The following is a 24,488-nucleotide window of genomic DNA, read 5'->3' as shown; positions in this document are numbered from 1 at the left end:
GGCGGATGGTTTAACCCGTGTGCCGCCTGGCTGAAACCTGACCCGTCCTGTTCCCGCGCTGACACGACCGCTCCGACACAGGCGCCGCCGTCTCCTTCGGGACTATGTGTGTGTGTGTGTGTGTGTTAGCGAATGGGAGAGGCTTCACGTTCAAAATTCAAAATGTAAAATTTCACTGGGCCTGGTCAAGCCTTTGCTGGGTAACCGTTTCTTCTAGCATAAGCTAATAAGAGAACCCTTAGATGGATTTTCAGAGTTCATCTCTAATGTGTGTGTTCCTCCTCACAGGGAACCACCCGACTCCCCTCTGGAGATCTGTTGTCCCCCATCTCAAGTTACCTGCCCTCAGCCCAGAGACCTGAAGCTCTGGTTCATGCCATGAAGGTAAAAGCTAGTTGCTACATCTACAGCGTTGCCTGAGTAGTCCACACTTCACAGTTATTAAACACTGTGGATATGAACATTCGTAGAGAGGTCGACTACTGTCTGGAATTTTTTTTCATGTGTTGTTTGAAGGTGACCGTGGTTACGATATAAGAGCATTAGCCCAGCCACCAAGTTCTCAATAGGTGTAAAAGGATCTTTAGCTTTCAGTAGCATTGTCCAGAACCTTCTGTGGTAACTCGTGGAACACAGCGGTCATGAACACGTGTAGCTGCCATCACTTCTCTTGTGCTCTTCTAAGGAGACCAGTCTCTCCAGCAAGACCTGTGATGCCACCAATTGCTCCTGTCTTTGTCAAGCCTTCTTCAATTCAGATATTTTTCCTCCATTTTGTAGGTTTTGGAGGTTCATGAGAAGCTGGACAAACAGATCCCTGAAGACTACGACGAGAACCTCAGCGAGAAGGAGAAAGCCATCGTCCGAGAGATGTGTAACGTGAGTCTCCCTGTACTCAAGAGCAGCTGCTCCTTCTCTTAGTTGGTGATGGTCAACATTTACTAAGTTAGCGCCAAAGCTAAAACTAAAACATAAATTAACGTTCTCTCAACACACGTGATGCAGCAAAATAACAAGCCGTTCGCCTGGCACCAGGTGTGTAGGAGCAGGATGCATTGTGGGTACACAAAGCAGGACTCGGAGAGGCTGATGCGACCACCCCCACCCCCGTGTTTGTTTGTCAGGGCTGCCACGGCTTTTGGTGTAGGACAGAGTTCCTGGTGCCCCCAAAACAGAACCCCACTTTCACGCAGCTTAATTAGAGGCCTGGGTAAACAGGGCCCGGCTGTGTTTATAGCGCAGTTGTCAGAGCAATTAGCATAACTTTGCTGCGGAGAACAATGCAGGTGTATGGGGCTCCTCGCCGAGGCCCCGTCGATGTGCTGTGGAGCACCGGGCCAGAGCTGGATCAGACCAGGGGACAGAAGGACAACTTGGTGCCAGGGGCCCCCTCCTCACATGTGAGAAGCAGGGAGTCTAGGACCTGGGGAGGGACACGGTTCCCGCACGGAGCACTCCCCCCTGTCACGGGCACAATGACGGAGATGACACACCGCCACAATGGATCCATTCTTCTCTTTCCATCCACCGAGCTCCAGTGGAATTAGGCCTCCATGTGTCTGTGTGCCATCAGCCCCAAGTCCCCACCCCCTGTTTCAGCAGTGTGCCTGGGTGAAGCACCAATACCCGCCTCTCTGTCTCCCTCCGCCCATTTCTTCTCTCTCTCCATCTTTCTTTCTCATCTCACTCTTCCCTTTCTACTCTCCCTCTCACTCTTGTACTCCTGCACTCTCTCTCTCTCTCTCTATCTCTCTCTCTCCCTCTGCTCAGGTGGTCTGGCGTAAGCTTGGCGATGCAGCCGGCTCTAAGCCCTCCGTCCGCCAGCAGCTCTCCGGGAACCAGTTCAAAGGCCCCGTGTAGACACCACCCCCCACCCCACCGCACCCCACCAGTGACCGCAGAGCCCCACAACAAGCAACCAATCCGTCTAGAAGCGGAGGAACACGACCACTCAGCACTCCGTGACCTTCTGAAGGGCGATCTACACAACCACGCGCTCACCGTATGATGCCGTCAGAGCGCCCGGCTTCAATTTAACCGACTGCTTCAAGCTAGGCTCTGCGCATCAGTAACAATCATACAGCTATCACAAGCTAACGTTAAGCTTTTTATCTACGTAGCCAGTAGGGATTCCAGAGAGGCAGCTAGCGTGTACATTGCCCAGGGGAATCTAATCATGTGAGACTTTCTTGAGGCTCCTGGGCAACACCACTACCAAACTGCAGCCTGTCTGCCCGTGTTAAACTCTTCCAGCTTTAAAAGAAAGTCGCCAGTCGGTTCGGGTTGATGAAACAGAAAGATTGGTGTTTAAAACAGTAAAACAGTGTTTCTGAGCACTCGTATAAATTCTCAGATATAAACACTCGATGTCAGAAGAAAGTCTCGCTAATATAAAGATCCCTTAGACTACAGCAACAAAACATAAAAAACCAGTCCTTATGGACTATTATGACTATTATGTTAGATATTATAGCCTAACCAGATTACAGTTTAATGAAGCCATGGTGTGATTCATTGTGCTTCAGACCAGATGAGCGTGATCAAATGTGTGAAATCCTGTGCATCCTCTCTGCATGGTGACATTTAGCTACATCTGTTCCTCCTCTGAGCAAGTTTAGTAAGTTAGAAGACAAGCCTAAAAGTCACAATACTGACCTTTTCTGAGGCATTTTATGTTCAACCAGTTTGACAATCGTTATGCATACAAGGTTTTATTCCCTAATGCCGGTGGCCACGGAAATAAAAGTTAATAGGTCCTCATTTGAATCAGTGGGTACTAAATAGTGTATGAGCTCTTATAGTCAGCCCCTTTTATTACAGACCAAGGTGACTTTCGCAGGCCCAAGAGCCCTTTTCCTCTCAGCGGTTCCATTACTATCTACTTTCACATTAAAAGTACGGTGTAAGCACTACACAATCCATATGACTTCTCAAGAAGGACTCCACTGTTCCCAGATGTGCAAATGGAGCCACTTCACTTTCAGGTTTCAGGCCTGCCCAGACTTCTAAACGGGTTTGGTACTGAACTTCAGCATTAGCACGTCAGTGAAAGAAGTCAAAGCTGTATGAGTGTGAGGTATCAGTAGAGTGTCATAGTACACCATGTGGTGTGGTAAACAAAAATAAGGTTTGGCGGACGAAGGCGATATATGATGAACGTCTGGAGCGGAGTGTGAGTGTGTGAGGTGTGTAGGTGAGATGTAACTTTTCTCCCGCCTGCGTGTGACGTTTAAGACTGAGGAAAAAATACACTTGCTGAATTCAGCCTTTTCTGCACAGAGGTCACAAGAGGTCATACATGCAGTCAAAAGTGAAATTTGCTTTATGCTCTGATTGTTAGCAGATGAGATTGGTCATGGTGTTACTGCTGCAGAGATGTTCAGTGTTGTCTCACACAGCCTGATTTGGGAAGGACCCCTGAGACAAAACCAGAGGCTTCATTCATTAACGCAACAATATAAACTTGATATTTCTTGTACACGAGTCCCAAATATACGGATTCTATAAACTTGAAGCGCAAACCTTGGGAAGATGTGGATCATAGTGAGCGAACGTTTCTTGAACCACCAGAACATCAGTGATACCAGCACTGTGAGGAACCCCAGTGATACCAGCACTGTGAGGAACCCCAGTGATACCAGCACTGTGAGGAACCCCAGTGAGAGGACACACATCTCAGTGTACTGACGTGTCAGAAGATTATTAGGCACGGGAAGAACGTACAACGTCCTAACCCGAAATTCATAACGTGATAAGCCATACTTTTTGTATTTTGTGTGGTCTTTTAAAGCAACAAGCTCTGGCATCTTTTGAATCCTTTAACTGGACTTCTCGGTGACACGCACCTTCCAGTGTCGGTGAGAGCTTCTCCTTCGGATTAATAAAAGCACGTTGTCTGTGCTGGATTAAACTTACATTCTTATGGGATGGATTGAATTGGTTGGTTGTTGAGCCACGGTGCTGTGTTTCTGTTCATTTCATTATGTTTTTTTATGCTTGAGATGTGAATTAACAAAACCAACAGCAATCATTTGAAAGTCAGAAAATGAAAAGCATTTATTTGTTATTTCTATGAAAAAGTATATTGCTTGATTTCAGGTTAGCAAAGGCATACTGTCAACCCTGTGTATTTTTTAATATTCCAAATTTTTAAATTTGTTTTAAAGAACTAGACCATATGAATCAAGCCCATATAAACGATTAAAACTATTTTTTAAACAAAGTGTCCTTTGTAAACAGTCTAAACTACTGATTTTTAATATTTCTTAATTTGAAAGCACAAAATAGATCACTAACTGATGTTTTCTTGATGTTTCCTTCAAACGCACTGCTACTTTTGCAAATGAGGATTTGATGTTGGAATCAGTAAAGCCAGTGTTCATGTAATGTGTATGTGAAGATTTGCTATGTAAATACATATTCCTGTAGAAAATCTGTAACTAGCATGCATTTATATTTTTCATAAGATGTACTTAGGTGACAACCAGTGTTTTAGCCATTTAAAGCTGTCAAAATGGAACATAATGGACCTCCTTTAGATGACCTAAAATAAAAGAAACTATTTGCAGTGCCGTGTGTGTACCTCCAGTAACTTGTAGTTGGTGATGGGGATAAAGGGTACAATGGCGCCATCTCCTGGGCGAACACCGTCACATCTACGCCTCCTAAACATTGTTAGCACTGATTTAAGTCTTCGTGTTACATAATGAAAAGTATCGGAGAACAGAAATCAGAGACGTGCCAATGTCCAGGCAGGCGAATCTACATAATTTTGTTAATATAAAATACTGTTGTTGATCTTTAGTTTGAACTGCACACATTTACATTAGACTAGGTATTTTAAATGGAAAATACACAAGCTGATAACTTGTAAAATGTACTTGAAATTTCGTTACCTTAAATCAACTCTATATATAGAGGAAAATCACCCTCAGAAACCCTTCATTTGAAATCATTTTAAGTATCAAAAAACAAACGGAACTTAGTTTGTCAAAGTGATCATTGTTGCTACAGTTCCCATTATGGAAAACCTTGATTATCCTGGATTACCATCTAACAATATTATATAGAATGACAATTCTTACTGAGGGATCCTTATTGAATGATTATGGTGTCAATAATAATAAAAATAAAATTAATGTAGATGATACCAGAGATGTTCACGTTTAGATTGGAGAGTCTCGTAATCTCACTGAAAGTGCACTGTTGTGCTTGTTCTTGTTTTATTAACGTGAGGCTTTTAAATGTTCCATTCAAACAATTTAACCAGATGCTCAGCAACAGCAACATATTTTATTGAAGCAAATAAATGTTTTGCTGTCCATTAGATTGGCGTTTCACTCTGCGAATCACGGTCCTCTCACTTTGGCCTTTTATGGTGAGTTGGTCCTAATAAAAACTTCCAGGCGTCGTTTATGTTTAGTGCAGCGAAACCGACCATGATCACCCGAAGAAAATTACTGACTCGCTGTACGACCAACAACACTAGCAAACATGGGAACGGCCTTAAAGTCCACCAATCAGCTGCGAGTAAATACGCAGGCGCACGAAGGCTCTCACGTTCAGCCAATCACAAAACAGAAAAGACGACACACGGTTTTTTTTTTTCAGAAAACCAACCACAACGCGCATTTCCACATCCGCCTGGGCGGGACTAGGCACCGTTGCTCCAATCAGCTTCTTTAACCCGACTTGGGAGGCGTGGCGAAGCCGGAACGGAGCCGAGGGTTAGGTTACACCCCGCCAGCCGCTGAGTGGAAGAGGGCTGACAGGAGGATCTTTCGTCGTTTAGAAGGTAGTTTCGGATGTAAAACACCTCAGAGCCAATACTTTATTTTACGAGCACACTATATACACACACACACACTGCGTGCTCGAGCGAAACGAGTCTCGTCTTTTTGTCTTCTCGTCAGTGCCCGCCATTTCGACTGTCGCGTGCCAAATTGCGAAATGTCACGCGCGCTAGCCAGCTAGCTCGCGCCGATGTGGCCAGCACAGGTGGGCGCGCGCGCCCCGCGTCTGCAGCGCCGCGTCTGTGGCGCTCGGACGCGGCGGTACCGGCCCGCCGTCCCGGTTTGCGGTCGTGCGCGTCAGTGATGTGGGTTCGTGTCGGTCACTGCGTGTGGGCTGCCCGTCCTCAGGCCCGTCGGGTCGGGCTCGGCGCCTCCGGGTTCGTGTGGGTGTAATTCGTGTGGGTCGTGTGGTTCTGCGGTTCCGTTGAGGTGGCGCGGAGTGTGACTGCACGCGCGCGTGTTTCACGTGCTACACCTGCACGTCACTACACATAACATGCTTTTATAACAAGCACCATATACAGGTGGTTCAGTTCGCCCCAGACCTTCTGATTCTGTTGTAGTTCTTTCCATAATTAGAAGTTCTGTTACAGGTCACTAGAACAAGTGGGTCAGTCTTAGACCAGCCTGTGTAGACCAGCCTGCTGTCTGCACATTGATTCAGCTGCCTGATTTAACCACGATCTATATTTTTTTCCACGAGGCCTTAATGAATCTTTTATGCAATTTGAGAAGTTACTTCAAGTGATGAAATAACTGATTGTGTTTGGCAGCCATATTTGGTTTATATTGTGATTGCTACCACAGCATCAGTGGTCCAATTCCTATTTTGGTCATTTTCTAAGATGCATGAAGACTATGCTATTATTTTGTAGGCTCGTATTATCCCATCCTGTTTTTTTGCGGTTCTCTGCTCTCTGTAACCCTGCACTTCTGACTTATCGCGCCGAGGATGTTATTGATGATCGACCATTTACCCTGAGACTTTATTTCACAGGATAAAGGCTGAACTTTCTTTCATCATTCCAGTGTTGTTGCAACAACTGCCCTCTAGTGGACATCTTAAAAAGTGGCAGTTTAATGATTTTTTAAATTTGTTTTTCCCTCAACCCCTGGTTTTGTTGCATTTCCAACTCAGCAATCCTCAGCCATAACACAGCTGGACAATGGGCAAAAAGAGTCGGGTGAAGACCCAGAAGTCTGGGACGGGTGCCACGTCGTTGGTGTCCCCCAAGGAGATGATGAACTTGATCTCAGAACTTCTGCAGAGTGAGTTAAACCCCCCTCATCACGTTCTTGCTGCGTTCGACGGCAGCTGTGCTGGACTGTGCGTAGGTTTGCTGCGATGGTCTCACCTTTGTCCGTGTCCCGTAGAATGCAGTGTCACCGCCCCGTCCCCGGGCAAGGAGTGGGAGGAGTACGTCCAGATCCACGCCCTGGTGGAGAAGATTCGCAAGAAGCAGAAAGGTGAGGAGGCGGGGCTAAAGTGTGGGGGGGGGTGGCTCTTCGCATGGAGGCGGGAGGCTTGACCCGAGGGTGGTTTCCCCCTCCTCTCCCCCAGGGATCTCGGTGGTGTTCGAGGGCAGCAGGGAGGACCACTTCCCCGAGCTCATGGCCTGGGCGGCGGAGTGCGGCGCGTCCTGCACCGGCTTCGAGATCGCCGAGTTCGGGGACGAAGGGTACGGCCTCCGAGCCACCCGCGATATCAAGGTTTGGGCCGCCACTCTCCCAGCAGAGAATCGCCCCGCTCTTTCGGATCTGAAGTCAGGGAGGCTTTAATGGGGGAATCGGTTGTTGGCCTGGTCGGCTGGTCAGCGTCTGACTTTTTACAGCACGATGAATTGTTGCGTCCATCGAGCGTCGAGGAATCGATCGGCGCAAGCAAGCCAGCATTTTGGGAGAGGCGCCGTCAAAGGAGAAATCGATTTCGTCCACTCGCGTTTATAAGTAACGTAATTGTCGTTATGAATAGATGTGATAATCATTGTCATTTTCCTGAGCGCAACTTGTTATCTCATTAGAAGCTGGTGAATTGCAGTGTAACCTGAGCGTTAAGGGCTCTGGAAAAATAGCAGTTATTGATTGGTCTTTTTCTGTGTGTTCAGTGGTCAATACACTTTCATATGGTGGTGACGTAGTTGGGGGTTATTTATTTATTTTTTTATTGATGTTTTCAATTGCCCTCATTCACGCTGGTCACAGCACTACGACTGTAATGGACATGGGCACTGAATAACCCAGGACTAGAGAATGTGCAATTACAGCCCCTGGTTAAAGTCTTCTCCTTTAGGGGGGGATTGGGTTTCGCTTGGCTGATGAGAGACCGTCGCTCTCTCCCATCTCTCTTTATCTGGAGTTGTGAAATCTTTGTTTTTTCGTTTGCTTGTTTGTTTTTAAATATAAAATGTTGTCTGTTTAAATATTTCGTCTTTGATTCCGTCGCTCTCTCTCTCCGTGGTTTGCAGGCGGAGGAGTTGTTCCTGTGGATACCCAGAAAGATGCTCATGACCGTGGAGTCAGCGAAGAACTCCGTCCTGGGTGAGTCCAGTCGTGACCCCCCCACCCACCCCGACCTCCTGGGGCTCGTAGTAGTATTCTCGGACTCGTCTGTGCGTAGACCTCCGTCGAGATGGCGGAGGGGTTTCGGCAAGGGACGTTGGTGGTTGTCGGGAACGCGGGCGGTGTGACGTGAACGTGCACCGGCCTCGCTCACGTGCGTTTCCCTCCGCAGGCCCCCTGTACGCCCAGGACCGGATCCTGCAGGCCATGGGCAACGTGACCCTGGCGCTGCACCTGCTCTGCGAGAGGGCCGACCCCGCCTCTCCCTGGCTGCCCTACATCAAGACCCTGCCCGGCGACTACGACACGCCCCTCTACTTCGAGGAGGAGGAGGTGCGCCACCTGCTGGCCACCCAGGCCATCCAGGACGTGCTCAACCAGTACAAGAACACCGCGCGGCAGTACGCCTACTTCTACAAAGTCCTCCACGTGAGTCCGTCGCCTCGGCCCGACGCGTCCGCTCGTGACCCGTCAGGCCTGCCGGCGAAATCTCTCGCAACCTAATTAACCCATTTCACTCCGCTGATCTCTGCCGCGCGTCGTTTTGGCGAGACCCTGGAGGAACTCTCCTTCATCGGCCGCAGAACGATCCCGTCGAAACGGAGCCGGTCCCGCCGGATCTAATGAGCGCGTCTGAATAAACCACGCTGGTGCCGTATGCCGCTTCCCACTCCAGGGTCCGTGTCTCCTGTAAGCCGCTGCTCACAGCTTAATTCTAGCCCTGTACAGCTATCCTTTACTCTGCTCGGTGATCAGGTGTGGAAATCAGGTTTTAAAAGGTTTCCAGCTGTTGGCAGCACATCGGAGATGGGTAAAAGGAGCTTTAGAATGCCCTCTTGCACCCAATTTCAGGGGCTCTGATAAGCTGCCATTGACATGGCTCTGAGGGTATAACGCAGTGGCACTCGAAGGCCAGCAGGGGGAGATGTTTGACCCTTTTAAGAGGTGCCCTCCAATCTGCTGAACCGTAGCTTACAGTACCCAGTGATGTAAGTAATGGAACACCGCGACTTTTTAGTAGAGATATTCATAACTGATGGCGTTTAATGGCTGGTGTTCTGTTAACCCTTGGTCCTCTTGGACTTTAAAGGGTTCCTGGTGGGTGTGTTGGTGGTGGTGAAGTTAATGACTTCCCTTGGCATTTCTCAACAAAAAAAATTCCCAAACCCAAGTTCCTCTGTGTGGAGATCAGATTAATCCCCCATCAGGTTTGATGTTCTCTCTGGTTCTGACCCGTTAGGCTGTTGGGTGAGCATTCGCCCACAGGAATGCTCCTGTTAAACAAGAAGACGTCTTACACTTCTCTCGTCCTGCGCCACGTTCCGCCACAGATCGATGGCGAAGGACACTGTAACGTTGGCGAGATGGTTATTGCCAGAGCGTTTGGGCGCTAGACGCACAAGCTCATGGTTCATTTACTTTTAATGTTAAATTTTTTGTTTGTTTTCTTTTTGAAGATTATTGTTATGCAGCATTTACGGTAGGGGCCGTAAATGGCGTACAGGTGATTTCTGTTGGACTATTAAAGTTAAAGTCTTTGGAGTGTGTATGTGCAAGTGGCAACTTTTTGCCTGGATTAATCATGCCACGTCATCCCTTAATGAAATGTATTCATCGCGCTATATTATTGCACAATGCAATCTGCAATTAGTGAATAACTCTCGACTGCGCAGATCGGACATTTAGAAGTGACACGGTGATGATACTGCGATTCATTTAAACGTAACTGATAAACACTCCCCGTGTTTCTGTTCCTCTGCCCGGCCATTAAATACGCATTAATCTGCTCCGTTCCGGTTCTCCCTCAAAACGTCCGCCCACGGTTTTTCGTCTTCTTCATTAGATGACTGTCAATTAGGGAAAAGGTAATATTTCACATTATTGTCAAGATAAGGCATCAAATATTCATGGGAATAGGTGATGTATTTGTCATGGTGTGGTGCAGTCTATTGACACTTGGCTTTATTAACTGTGTTCTCTCTCGGTGCTGTAGGGCTTGAGTAATTAGGGGGAACTGTATTGTTTTCTCTGTACTTCAACCTGGTGTTAATCAGCTGAGTTTGCACCATCTTGAAACTGGTCTGTGTGTGTGTGTGTGTGTGTGTGTGTGTGTGTGTGTGTGTGTGTGTGTGTGTGTGTGTGTGTGTGTGTGTGTGTGTGTGTGTGTGTGTGTGTGTGTGTGTGTGTTGGCACACGCGTGTGCGTGCGTGTGGTTGGAATGTTCCCTGTGGATGGTGTCCTTGTTTGTGTTCTCTAAACTTAGTACCAAGCACTTTTCCACAAATGCATGTAGTTAGTTTCAAATAAAGTCTGGTTAGGCTGCCTTTTGTCTCAGCGGAAACTTGTGCCTGGTCCCCATGACGGCAGAGACGGTCCGCCCTTCAGACACGCCTGTGACCAATCACGGAGCTGGTCACTGTTTAGATCCCCGCCTATGAGCTTGTGCATCGCTTGAAACAATACCAACACCGTACAGACTGAGGTGTTCTCAGTACCCGCATTTGTCCTTTAGGTGGCAGTAGTGGGTTGAGGACGTGTAGAGCGACCCGCACTCTCAGCTAGTAGACTCTAGAGTGCCTCAGGCATCATCATTTTCTTAAGTTCACGACAGTAACGGAACTCTGTGCACTTTTCCCGCGTGATAAAACCTCGTACCTGCGGAGGTGAAGTCTGGGTTGCTAATGGCGGCCGGGCGTCTGTGCGAGTGCGTCCGGGGCGTCGGGCGGGCTAGGGAGCTGGGCTTCTCGCCGGGACGCGAAGTGGGCGTGGGACGCGCTCGTGTGCGGGTGGGTTCGTTGAGCTCGGGGGCGTTGGGGGTGTCTGGCCAGAGCCTTCGGCGAGCGTCCTGTCTGTGCCTGTCTCCTCTGCGCTCCTCAGGTTGGGAGCCCGGCGTGGCGGTAATGACTACTGTCAGTGTCAGCCCCGCGTCGAGAGCGGCCGCAGATGACCGGGCTGGAAAATTAGCTTGTCGCATCGGCTTTGAATTGAATTGACCTGATTGTACCTTCCGCGCATGTCGAGAAGGAGACTGACAACCTCCCTCCCCCACAAGTCCTCTCAATTCTGCCCCCCCCTCCTCCCGTCTGCCTTATCTAGAGTCTCCACCCCCTCACCCCCACCCTCTCACCCATCTGCATGGGCTGGAAAGACGAGCCCCCCCCCCCCCCCCCATCTTCCGTCTTCGAATCGGGGAGCTTTTTATATACATTTTTCCCGTGTGAAGAAGGATAGTCTCTTGTCAGTGGCGGTGCACCCTCTGAGGCGTAGCCGCATGCCTTTCCTGTCGGCGGGGGAACAATGATGGCCGGGCCGTCCTCCCCGGGCCCGCCTGCTCACGTGGTGCCGGCAGAGGGGGGGGGGGGGGGGGGGGGGGGGGACCCATAAGGTGACCCCAGTATGCAGCGAATGCAAAGTAACCTTGGTGGGCTGCATCTGCTGCTGTTGATGAGAAATGAGGAGGGTCTCTGTGGTACACACACACACACACACACACACACACACACACACACACACCTCACAAGATATTTGTCTGACCTTCCTGGCATGGCGAGCTTGTCACACGCTCCACTACATTGTCCGTCTGCTTTCTTTTTTTTTTTTTTCTTTTTTTCTTTTCTTTTTTGTTAAGATCGGAGATCAAAATTTATATTTTCGGATGTTTTAATAAAGAGCTGAACTAGTAGCCCATCGTGATGCAGCCCGTTTTTTTAAAAGAGAAATCGATGCGGATACAATGCAGATGGATGTTCTTTGTGGTGGGTCTCTGGTGTGTGTGTGTGTGTGTGTGTGTGTGTGTGTGTGTGTGTGTGTGTGTGTGTGTGTGTGTGTGTGAGAAGCAGAGGGCATGCGGAACCCAAAGCCCTCCTGCAGACCAGCCACCAATTAGCTGCATTTCCTGTTTGCTTGTTAAGGAGAGCGGAGAGGTTTTGTTGTTTAATTGATTTGCAGCAGCACCCCTCCTCCACCCAGCAGCAGCGTGGTGGTGCCGGTGGGGGCCCCGCCATAGGACATGATGAATTGCCTCTCTCCACCGATGCTAATGCAGGCAGCGCCCGAGCCACGGAAGACCCCCTCTCTCTCTCTCTGAAAAAACTACACCCTCATCAGCTGTGCTGTCCAAAACTACCTCAGCTACACCCCACCCACCACCACCCAACTTTTTCCGGGTTGTTTTGCCCTGCCGGCCCTGGGCCCTGCCCCGGCGGACGCCCGTCCCGTTCCCCCAGGGTCCTGCCTCCCCGCCCCGCTAATTGCTGCCTTAATCGAGCCCATTAATGTGCTCAGGTGGTCCTGCTCGCTCTGAGGTTGCCGATCTCCGAGTGCTCGGGAGCCGCTAATGCCTCCTTAACCCGTCCCACCCCCTCTGTGTTCCGTCCAGCTGCCGGGGGGGGGGGGGGGGGGTGCGCCTCTTTCCGCGAGGATGAGGATGAGACGTGCCGCGCCAATTCCATCCAGCCGCCGTTGTGATTCATCTCCGGTCCGGCTGCAGGACCCGGCCCGGATGCCCCGGCCTCCGCTTGCTGCTTTACGCTGGTTCCGCCGGTTCCAGAGGGGATCTGAAGGACAGGGGCAGAGTGGGCCAGCGTACAGGGACGAGGGCACACACCCGACTCCGAGACCCGACCCGTCCCGTCCCCACACCCGCCTTACTCGCGGCGGGGCTGGACCAGCTGGACACACAGTGGACCCGTACCCGGTGTGAGAGCTTAGGTGGGCGGTGTAGCAGACCAGCGAGAAGTAGAGAAGGTCTCAATTAGTGTCATTGAAATTGATTAATGGGAGGAGACACGAAAGGTAAAAGTTAGCGACCACCTCTGAGTGGTTTCATTTCATGCTTATTCTCTTCTGTGTGAGCGTGTCTAATTATACCGCTCCGTACGCACGAGTATCGCCCTTTAAACAAAAAACAACACGCACGCAAGTACAAGGGGAACGTTGAGAGGACTGTATTAAAACGTCCTGTGTTGTCATTAAATCATCACTTACTGATTAATGGTCATGTGTTTTTTTATTTTTTTATAATTTTGTTTCCCAGGCTGCCGCGTTAGTTGTGTGCGTGCGCGTTTGTTCCGTGCGTGTGCGTGCCGTGTGATGAATTGCCGCCCGTCCCCGGCGAGGCGGAGGCCACGTAGCACGGGTCGCCACGGCGGAGCGCAGGGCTTCATTTAGCGGGGACGCCAGCCCCACACACACAGCCCTGGGAGCACCCGGGTGGGGGGCGGGTGGAGGCGCGGAGATGCCGCGCGCACACTCAGCCCTACGTCTATTTTTACCCCTTCTTTTGCATGTTCAGGAGGGCGCTGCAGCCAGGCCCAGTTAGACCCCAACACCCCCCCACCCCCCCACAGGAATGGCGCCCCCCCCTCCATGACATGCACTCCAAATGAGGCCTTGGAGGCAGTGGTCCTGTGCCTTTAAATGTAGATTTCTGTGACACCAGTGGTTCTCTGTCACCCAAATTGATGAAGCAGATTTATGACGGCTGCTGGGCACAACAAATTAAGTTGACAGTGATGTATGGGGGGCTAATGCCACCATGATCCCACAGTACCGCAGCCGGACGCCCCGTGCCTCTCTCCCTCTTGTTAGGATCTGTTAGGTAGCCACATAATAAAATTCCACTCACTGATTTGTGTGCGCACCCCCCCCCCCCTTCACATATATTCACTCTCTCTTCTGTCTCTCTCCCTCTCTCTCTGTCCCTTTTTACTTTCTCCTTCTCTCTCTTCTCTCTCTTTTTCTCCCTCGCCTCTGTCCTTTCTTCTCTCCTCCTCGGGCCACAGACTCATCCGAACGCTAGCAAGCTTCCCCTGAAGGATGCCTTCACCTTTGACGACTACAGGTTAGTCCCCGTGTCCTACCACGTCCTGAACTGGAACTTCTCTTCCAAGAAACGGAGTGAGGTGGGGGGGGGGGGGGGGGGGTGTGATGGTATGAAACAGCCCCTTAAAATGGGACGTTTGTTCTCATTGTTCTTTCATTAGCACCAAATTATCTGTGAGGGAATAATTTATCATCGGCCCCCCTTTTATCTTCGGTTTGTTGAGCACGATACACACGTCTGCTCCCGCTGGGCACGGTGTGGAGGGAATGAAAAAGCTTCACGTCACCGTTAGCGTTTCATTCCTAACCGCCCTTACCGTTGTGAGGATTTTATTCACGGTTACCCTGTGATTTGTAGAGGCGAGAGGCCGCGTTTTCTGGGCCGCGCATGCAGCCGCTGAGGTCCGGACACCTCCCGGCACAGACTGGGGTTGGAAAGGCTTCTGTAATCCGCTCCGCTGCTCCCAGATCAGTACAGAACCATAGTTAGGGTCTTTGATTAGCTGTGGGGAACTCGGGCAAAGGAGGCCATGTTTGCTGAATGAACCAGGAACCTCTGAGTCTAGCGCGGGCTCTGATTGGGCGTGTTGGGTCTAGCGCAGGCTCTGATTGGGCCCTTTGTGTTGGTAGGTGGGCCGTGTCCTCTGTGATGACTCGTCAGAACCAGATCCCCACCGAGGACGGGAGCAGGGTTACCCTGGCACTCATTCCGCTCTGGGACATGTGTAACCATACCAACGGCCTGGCAAGTACCGTCTCCTCCCAGCACACACACACACACACACACACACACACACACACACATTTGTGCGTAATGCAGTTGTGAAGTACAAGTCGTGGGAATATGCACAAAGTGTTCGGAGCAGAAACGTCAGAGTCGCGCGCTGCTGTGTTGACTGGTGCAGGGTCTCGGGGGAGATTTGATATTTATTTTAATAATTTGTCCTTGATTGCGTTCAGGGCCTCATGCCACAGAGCAATATATCGCTCCCTTCCAATTGTGTGGAAAACGCGTTTATGGACCACACTGATTCTTTCTCTTTCTTTCGTTCTTTTTTTTATATTTTTTATTTTTTATAAATTGTCATATGTCCTGAAAATTGGAGTCATTAAGATGCTTAATGAAATGGCTTCCTGGGCTTCCCCAGGGTTAGGGTTAATAAAAATGCATTTTTTCTGTAATAGTTTTATTTATCATGAAGTCATGACAATTTAACCCAGCTTTATTACGTTTTATTAATTTCTTTGTTTCCAGTGATTAGATTTTACAGCTTCATATTTGTTTGCGCATACGCAGATTTTGAGAATTGCATCTTCAAATACATTTAAGCATTTTAATCCCCCCCATCTTGTAGTTTGGGGCATAACACAATAACCTTGTAATTTTTGCGTGTAAATTTAGTTAGCACTTAACCATTTAAACACTGACCGTTTTGTTCCATAACCACCTATTCCAAGTGCCACTGTATTACACACTGTTCCTTGTCTGCTTTTAGATCACGACCGGCTACAACTTGGAAGATGACAGATGTGAATGTGTTGCTCTTCAGGACTATAAGGAGAACAACCAGGTGAGCTCTGACCAATGGCGGCGTAGTCACCCCACAATCTTCGACCAATGGTGGCGTAGTCGCTCCATGATCTCTGACCAATGGCGCCATAGTCCCTACACGAGCTCCCGCCTCCACTTCGGCACACTTTAATCTCGGTCTCGGGGCACGGGGCCGGGAACCTGAAGAGCTTTAAATCAAACGTCAGCGAATCAAGCGGTGCCAAATCGAACCGGGGCCGGGGCCGATCAGCAGATGGTTGTCGCTGGCTGGTCCGGGCCCCTCGCCACGCCGGGCCCCTTCTTTAATTCTTTATTTAAAGGTTTCCGTTCACACGCGGTCGCACCTTTGCTGGCGCCCAGCTCACGGCAGCGCGAGGCCTTTATCAGCCGCCGGCCATTACAGAGGCCCGTGGGTAATATCAGAGGCGAGGCTTTCAGTTCCAGTGTGGGGGGAGGATACGGAGGGCACACGCCGACAGGCCAGGTACCCCCCCCCCCCCCCCCCCCCTTCAGCCCAGCCCTAAGCAGAATGTGAATTATTTGATAAGATTCGGGGAGACAGCGAGTGAAGGAAGGAGTGTGGAGGATGGGACGGGCGTGGGGGCGGAGGCAGGGTGAGGGGGGGGGGTGGGGGCGGAGGCAGGGTGGAGGCGGAGGGTGTTCAGGAGCGCTTCCCTGCTCCGAGCCGCTTTGATCCCCGATCCCTGCCGCTGATTCTGCGCAGGGCCCCGAGCGCGCGGCGGTGGCTGGAACCGCGGCTGAGCCTAGCTTAGCCGCCCACCTCCCCCCTCTCCACCCAGCCCGCCTTTATCAGCCCGGCCCCGCCCCTCTACGGATCGCTCCGCTCCACGCTATCTGTGAGAGTTCTAGCAGTTAGGAGGGAGGGAGGGGGGGGGGGGGGGGGGGGCGTGGGGCGCGAGGACACGAAGGCGGCTCTTGGACCCGGACACGCTGGGTTATTGGGGGAGGGGCCACACTACTGTAGCCATGGCACCTGAACCCGCGGAGTTAATTAGATGCGGAATGTCATGCTTGGATAATAAACGCCTCGGCTGATCATCGGTGAACGCACGACACCGGCCGACGTGCTGGTTACGTCGGTTCGTTCCGCTCCTACACAACGTCTATGTCGTTTTTCTTCTTTCTTGAAACAGATCTACATCTTCTATGGGACGCGGTCCAACGCGGAGTTTGTGATCCACAACGGGTTCTTCTTCGAGGACAACGTGCACGACCGCGTGAAGGTCAAGCTGGGCGTGAGCAAGAGCGAGCGCCTGTACGCCATGAAGGCCGAGGTCCTGGCCCGGGCCGGGATACCCGCGTGAGTGTCCACAACAACCGCCACATAGTTAGAGCAAGGCCACGCCCTCCAGCATGGCCACGCCCTCCTGGCCTGCAGCTCGTCAACGCAAAAGTCCCCGTTCTGGTTCGGAATGGGCTTGCAATCTGGGTCTTTTTTTTTTTTTTTTTTTTTTTTTTTTTTTTTTTTTTTTTTGATGACTTTAAATACCGTGTGGAATATATTCTAGATTCTTCTAGATGCTGCTCAGTCTGGCTGCTCACACCAGAACTTATTTGGTGGTGAGTTTGCTGATTGTGGATCAGGTTTATAACGGTGTATTTGGAGACTTTGGGCAAGTGTGAAGGGTTGATCTCTCCCTATTGAATCCATTCTGTCTGAGGCGCAGGCCACAGAGTAATTGAATTGCTCTGCGGCAAAAAGCTCAGTAATGTGTTTGGAGTGTAATATCGTCGCCTCCGACGCCCGTGTATTGTCTCGCTGATCAATAGCTCCAGGTTCATGAAAACATTCAAAATTACCTTCTGATTCAGCGTGATCGCTGTCTGCTTCCCAGCCAGCGTGGGGCTCAGACAGGAAGGGGCCGTCAATGGGCTCCCGCAATTAAACGGTAAACTGTAAATGATCGAGAGTGGTTTTTAAAAACCGCATCAGGTTCAGTGGCCCCTCCTCACTTCGGACGAATCAGCGATGTGAATCAAGTCGCGCGGCGGGGGAGGGGGATGTGGAGCCGTCCCTCGAGCTGGCCCTGCCCACCTGCTTGCATTTCATTTTGTGACTGGCGAAAGTGGGCGTGTCCAGGAGGCCACAAGGGGCGGGGCCTCGCTTTGATCCCTCTCTGCTCCTTTGACCGCGCAGGTCCAGTGTCTTCGCCCTGCACCGCGGTGAGCCCCCCATCTCTGCCCAGCTCCTAGCGTTCCTGCGCGTCTTCTGCATGACGGAAGGTAAGACCCCCCCGAGCCCTTCCCAGCATCCCCCGGGGCTGGGCACCGTCGCCCGGATCGCCCCCTTGCCGAACCCGTAGGCCTTCGCGAGCCAGGGAACCTTGATCTACACAGAGGCCCCAGCACACATGCCCTGGGTGTTTAATTGATCGAGACAGTCGCTGTGTGGAAGGAGTGATCCAGACAGAGTGAAATATTCATAAATACGTATGTGAAAGGAGCCGGTGTCATAAATCCCATGAAGCAAGGCCGTGTCCTCTGGCTAGACCTCTTATGGGTGAGACCATTTATTATTCAGGTTTTGTATGTTAATTTTTTAAAGGCAGCGCAGTAGCCCTGTAGCGGGAGCCGCTCCTTACTGATGTGACACGACGCAGCACACCGAACACATTAAGCACTCGTTCACCGAGCCCTTTCATCTCGTTAGCAGCCGTGTAATCATGCCTTACGTAATCGCTCGCCGGGCTCACGGCTATTATGCTCGCGCGCGCCGGCATGACTGCTCCGCTAACGGAGTGTGTGTGTGTGTGTGTGTGTGTGTGTGTGTGCGTGTGTGTGTGCGTGTGTGTGTGTGTGTGTGTAGAGGAGCTCAAGGACTACCTGGTGGGTGACCATGCCATCAACAAGATCTTCACGCTGGGCAACGCCGAGTTCCCCGTCAGCTGGGAGAACGAGATCAAACTGTGGACCTTCCTGGAGACGAGAGCCGTGCTGCTCCTCAAAACGTACAAAACAACGGCCGAGGTACCCGGGCTCCCCGGAGCCCTCGACCCTGCTCCTCGTGAAATAGTCTCCACTCGCTAGCTAAACTGAACTTTAAAATGTTAAAAAAAATGGTGGAGGAGATCCTGTAAGACGTGGTTAGCCATGCGCGTCCGCTGTGTGTTTCCAGGAGGACCGCTGCCTCCTGCAGCAGACGGCCCTGTCCCCGCACGCCCGCGTGGCCGTCCTGCTGCGTCTGGCCGAGAAGGAGATCCTGGAGCGGGCGGTGGCCAGCGGACGCGCCAAGCGCCTACACTGCCAGAAGCAGCTAGAAGGGGGCGCCCCGCTGCCCCTGTACGAGGAGAGCGACGCGGCGCTGCTGGACAACGCCGGCGCCAAGCTGCCCATCGTCCTTCGCAAGCTGGAGGAGGAAGAGGAGGAGGCGGAGCCGGGGACCGCCCACGCCCCCGCGGTCGCCGCCCCCGGGACGCCCATCCTCAACGGGCAGCGCGGAGAGTTCGGCAGCAGCCGGGCAGACGCCCAGCCGGAGGACGGGAAGGAGGCGGCAGAGGAGAGCGGGGGGGCTTCCTCACGCGGAGGAGAGCCGAGCGCCCAGCGGACTGGAGCGGCGTCCAAAGCCGACGGGGTGTAGTGGGAGGGGGCGGGGCGCTAACGGGCTCGGCTGCTTATTTATTTTGGTTCTAAACGAACCGACGGAAACGGGAGTGAAAACAATCGAAACTAAAAAGACAGAAAATGTTGCCCTTTATCACTCTATTTTTTTTTTTGGTGGTTGTGTTTTTATTTTATATAGATAACTACCGCAGCCTTTAGTGTAGCCAGTAGGGGCTAAGCTATCTGAGAACAAAAGGTCTGCTGATCCGTCCCGTGTATTTGAAGTTTTAACAGTGCCACACTGCTTGGTTTTTTTGTTAGTTTATTAGTTTGTCTTTTGCTGCACCCCCCCCCCCCCCCCCCCCCCATGTAAAGCAGGTGGTTTATCCTACCCAGCTAAAACAGAATAGGGAGTCCTCTCTGGAAACTCTCTGATGTAACCCCCGCCCTTGTGTTCACACAGTCGTTCAGCCATTTCTTGCCGGTGGATTCAACGAACCCGGCTTACACGAGCCCGTGCCGGTCGGAGGGACCTTGGCTTGGTCGGGGCTGGGGTTGTGGGTTGTGGGTTTGGGGTTTTGGGTTTGTCTCCTCCCATCTGAACCACCACCCAGGTTCGTTCACGTTGCTCCTAACGGAGCCCCTTTGTTTACTGTAGGTTGTGTCAGGAAAACGCTGCGTTTCAACGTGTTGCTAGACAATCGATATTGTTTTGTTCATTTTTCACTGTTCTCCACTTACAGTTTTACACTGATCTGTTTGGAGAAGCTTCCCGCTATGATCACCGGAGCAGTGCTAAAGTTTCCAGAGGGACGTTTGCCCAGAACTAGAAGCTGCGATGCGTTTCTCAAGCTGAGGTCTACTTTGGGAACATTTCCCATATTTTTTAAAGTGATAACATGCTATGGGTTGCTTTGTGGGTACTGAGACGTACCCATGCTCTGAATGTAGTGAAGTGTTTTCATATTGAACAGGTGTAATCGTTCATAACGTGCTCATGAGGGCCGTGCCAGTTGCTGGTAACGTGATGGCGTAGCGTTTAGGATGTCTGTGCCCTTCGGTATCTTATTAGCCGTCGACACCGGCTTCCATCCTAAGCCACGGTCACATCCCTGATACGTGCGGCCATCTTTAAGCCTTAAGCATTGCCATTGTCAGCCTGTTTTCTGATGTCACATGTCTAAAACTGGGTTTTGTTTTCACTGATGTTATTATTAGAGTAGTAATAATACAAAATACATTTTAGATCACATTTCAGACCTTGTAAAATGCAGTTCAAAGTGCTTTACAGTACATGTTGACAGGTAAATAAATGATTTACATTTAAATAAAAGATATAAATAAAATATATTAATTAGTAGTACAAAGACAGTATAGTGCCTAAAATTAATTTAAAAATAAGGTAAATGCTATATATATATATATAGCAGCACTGAGGAGGTCCAAGTCTTTGGTGCTCTGGGATAAACAGAACAACGTACATCCTACTTCTCCAGGTTATTATTAGTGGTCAAGTTGCATTCAATCTGGATTTGGGGCTAAACCACATGAGCTCTACAGATGAGTAAGTGGACGGGTCACTCACACAGCGGAAGGATTAGCCCGTCATGTCGCACGAGCCCTTAGCACAGGTCTGCGTGCTATGATTTCTGCACAAAACATGGATCCTCTCACCCCCCCCGTTTGCAGTGCTGACTGAATGTAACTGGTGGCTGAATGTTTTAGGCCACAGAGGCGCCTTGTTAGAGAGCCTCATACTACTACTGCTTCTGTGTATAGTGTTGCAGCAGGAGAGCTTTAACTACACTTTCAACCCTTTCAACTTTGTGATATTGCCACAAACATGTCCTGGGAGGATTGGGTGCTGTTTGCGCTCCTCTGCTAGGATCTGTCCACAATAAACTGTCCAGGATGAAAGTCCCACGGGCTCTTCACGTGAAGTGTGTACGGTTCCGTTCTTTTGGGCAGTTCGCTCATCTATCACCTGAGACGTCGCCTTTATTTTATTTCTGCGATTACTTGGGTTTCCTGTCCCTCTGTGTCCCCTCCACAAGAGGTGGGGGGTGAATAAAGGTTTAACGTTTTATCTTTATATATATGTTCATTCTTTGGGCCCTCAGCACCATTACAAATGTATAAAAGAAACATTATCTTGAATCATTTAATTCGGGGCAATTAAATTTTGAAATTCCGTGTTCATTATTCATGGGCTCCGAGATAAAACCGCTTTAATCCCTGAATAGATGATTGTAATGGACAGCGGGGCGGGCATTAGTGAGGACCCGTCCGCCACGGTTAGAACAACTCGCTTCAGGACCGAACGGGCCGTCCTGAGGTGGGCGCCGCCTCAGCAAAGTGAGCCCGTCTATGAATAAAACACGCAGTCCATTAATGTCCATTAATCTCTAGGGTCAAAAGTCCGCAGTCAAGCACCTATTTACTAATACGAGGCCGTGATGTGGCGGTTAGGAGGTCAGGACGAGGCGCGTGTGGCTTCTGTACGGTATCTGAACGGATAACGGCTCCGTGATACGGTGTTTTTGTCACTTCCACTCGTTTATTGTACGAGTTCACGTACGTATTTCAGGTCAGAGTATATTTGGATAGATATTTGGATGTTTCTTTCACGTGTCGGCCGGTAGCCCAGCGCGGAGCTTCTGCCGTCGGTTCAACCCAAGCTGAACCGCCTCGCGATCCAAGAGCAGCTCCACCGACGACTTTTAAAACGCTCCCACGCGCACGCTGCACGCGCGGACACCGCGAGGACGCAGGGCGCGAGCCCTCGTCGCTCGCCCCTCATTTGCATAGAGAGCGCGAGAGCGTCTCTGCGGCCGCGCTGGTCTGCAGAAAGCTGCTGGCGGTTGGAGACATCTCCAGTTCGGGCCGCTCTTTGAGTCTGCGAGGGTGAGAAAGAGTCGGTGGTTAGTGCTGTACAGGCCTGCAGTGCGCAGGGCTTCTGGCCTGTGGTCTGTCTGCTATATCCTGGGGGCGCGCGCGGGGTTAAAAAGGCTCCACGCGCTAACGGTTACATATAAAGAGCGGTGGAAGGGGCCGGGTTCATGTTGACTGCTGCCTGTATTGCGTGGTCGGTGTGTCCGCCCTCCCCTCCAACTTAACAGCTGGTTTAATGTCATTGATGTCATGAGAAAACGTACTGTTATAACGAACCAGCAGCTCGTTGTAACGGCGATTATAAAACGTTTTTAATACTCTTGTCATTGGGTTGGGTGTGGTACGTCTTTACATAATATCAATCATCTAAAAGTAATATCTGTATATATTAAATAATTTAGTACAGTATAAAAAAATTATGATTGTAAAAAAGCATATTCAGCTGCGGTACCATCTGAGGCTATGACCTGAGTTTAGTGTGTGTGTGTGTGTGAGAGAGAGAGAGAGAGAGAGAGAGAGAGAGAGAGAGAGAGAGAGAGAGAACAGTATATGTAATTAGGAGAGACAGGTCTATCACCTTCTACTTTCTTTTTATGGTTGCGTCTGCACTCATAATGTAAGTAACCGTTTATAATTAACCCAGTGGGTTGCGAGGCACGAGTGGGTGTGGCCTAGCCTGACCAGACCACATCTAGCCGGACCTTCACAGGAAGTGATGCGTAGAAGAAGTGAGTGATGCATGCTGAAAGCAGTGATAGGGCTTGAGGCTTGCTTCTCCATGAACACACACGCACACACACTCTTGTTCAGTTGAAGATTCAACCTGCTCCACAACAGTTATTTCCGCCAGGTTAACGCGCCCTGTCCAGTGAGTTCTGATGCGGCTCGACCTTGCCACCCTCCCACCACCCGGGTCATCGCGCCGGTCCGGCACTTTCACAACTGTGCACACACGTCCCGTCCTCACCGAGCCGAGTCAGGAAGCTGCAGCCGGTCCCGCACACCTTCCTTCTCGGAGCGCCGTTCCATTTCGAGTCCCGTTCCGTCTGACTGGCAGCGGTATTGCGCAACAGCGGGTGGGTGGCATGTATAATTGATGCCTTGTCTCGGCTAATGTGGAGGGAGTGTTTAGGAGCGGGAAGAGCTCGCGCCATGTGCCCCGTAGCCACGGAAATGGAAGCCGCTGCAGCCTCGCGCACATGCGAACGGCACGACGATGAGGGGCCGCGAGTCTATTGTGCATGACACACTCGTGTGCCTGCCTGCTGCCAGCACTCGCAACTTGTTCTGCACACACACACACACACACGCCTGAGCCAAGAGGGTGGAGGGGGGGGGGGGGTACGCGATGGAGACTATCCATCGAGAAGAGCGTCATCAAACCCTCCCCGTGCTCAAAGAAGCTGCCACTTAGAGCTCTGCATCCGTATCTTCAGCAGGAGCCGGGGGCCCCGCGTCTCCCGCACCCCTCCCCCAGCCCCGCGCCTCCCTCTCCCTCCTCCTCCTCCTTCTCTTTTGTGTGGTGGTGAGTTGGGGGGGTAATAGGAGAGGACTCTGCCCCAGAAACGTGGCAGGCTGGAGGGGGGGGGGGGGGTCCGTGCGGAGGCGAGGCGGGTGACCGCGCCGTGCCTCGGCCATCCCCGCAGGGTTGTTAATTCTCCTCGCCGCGCACCGGCGCGAGAGAGGCGAGCGTCGTTCTCCATCCTCGCGGGTCAGAGAGGGAACAATTAAGTGTGGAGGGGCGCGGGGGCCGCACGACGGCAGCCGGCCGACAGGTGATGAATGTGCGGGCAGGCTGCAAGTGACAATATGCAGACAAGCGAGATCATTTGCAAATGGATGCGGGGAGACGGAGGGAGAGAGGAAGAGAGAGAGGGGAGGGAGGGAAGGAGGGAGAGAGGGAGGCAAAGTCAGGGGCACGAGATGGGCTGGGAGGAGCGGGAGGGAGGGGTTTAACCCTTTCCTCACTTTCAAGGAGAAAGGAGACGAAACAGGCCCGTGCGTGCAGATCTCACAATGCTTGCTAGATGCTTTGTTAGGGGACCTGGAATATGACAGGGTTCTGCTGATGCCGTACTGATGCCACGCTGATGCCGTACTGATGCCACGCTCATGTCACGCTCATGCCTGTCTTTTGGGTGATCTGCGAATCGAGCTCAAGCCCGGGAAGGGTCCAGGCTGAGGGATGGTCAGTTTTTTTTCAAAAATTAAACCCCAACCAAGTTCAGGATTTCACTTTGAATAGGTTCTCCAGCGATGATTCCCTACTGGCACCTCGGTTCCGACCACATGCCTGATGTGGTTAAGCA

At 51.1% G+C, this 24,488-nt stretch overlaps 2 protein-coding genes across 4 annotated transcripts in view; both read left to right on the top strand.

Annotated features, from left to right (window-relative positions):
* ccdc85ca (coiled-coil domain containing 85C, a) overlaps positions 1–4,567 on the top strand; it is a 32,486-nt gene extending 27,919 nt beyond the window's left edge. For all 3 annotated transcript variants that reach the window (XM_076978150.1, XM_076978149.1, XM_076978148.1), the window contains 3 exons: positions 289–384; positions 781–879; positions 1,771–4,567. In XM_076978150.1, the coding sequence (XP_076834265.1) occupies positions 289–384; positions 781–879; positions 1,771–1,860 (285 nt within the window). In that variant the 3' untranslated portion in view covers positions 1,861–4,567. The remainder of the gene's footprint in view (positions 1–288; positions 385–780; positions 880–1,770) is intronic.
* A 1,075-nt stretch (positions 4,568–5,642) lies between these two features.
* setd3 (SET domain containing 3, actin histidine methyltransferase) lies at positions 5,643–21,379 on the top strand. Its single transcript, XM_076978322.1, has 13 exons — positions 5,643–5,794; positions 6,931–7,061; positions 7,167–7,259; positions 7,354–7,502; positions 8,258–8,330; positions 8,524–8,780; positions 14,135–14,193; positions 14,805–14,919; positions 15,671–15,745; positions 16,881–17,047; positions 17,885–17,970; positions 18,554–18,714; positions 18,863–21,379. The coding sequence occupies exons 2-13, from the start codon at positions 6,959–6,961 to the stop codon at positions 19,322–19,324; spliced, it is 1,800 nt and encodes a 599-aa protein (XP_076834437.1). The 5' UTR covers positions 5,643–5,794; positions 6,931–6,958; the 3' UTR covers positions 19,325–21,379.
* Positions 21,380–24,488: the final 3,109 nt, after the last annotated feature.

Source organism: Brachyhypopomus gauderio, chromosome 17 (assembly GCF_052324685.1).
Source record: "Brachyhypopomus gauderio isolate BG-103 chromosome 17, BGAUD_0.2, whole genome shotgun sequence".
Taxonomy (NCBI): Eukaryota; Metazoa; Chordata; class Actinopteri; order Gymnotiformes; family Hypopomidae; genus Brachyhypopomus; species Brachyhypopomus gauderio.
This window is presented reverse-complemented; position numbering and strand designations above follow the sequence as displayed.

Bases quoted from the DNA above. Each gene is read 5' to 3' on its own strand.
- setd3 (XM_076978322.1), top strand. From the start codon at position 6,959: ATGGGCAAAAAGAGTCGGGTGAAGACCCAGAAGTCTGGGACGGGTGCC. The intron at 7,503-8,257 runs GTTTGGGCCGCC...CGTGGTTTGCAG, and splicing joins GAGCCACCCGCGATATCAAG to GCGGAGGAGTTGTTCCTGTG. The intron at 14,920-15,670 runs GCAAGTACCGTC...GTCTGCTTTTAG, and splicing joins GTAACCATACCAACGGCCTG to ATCACGACCGGCTACAACTT.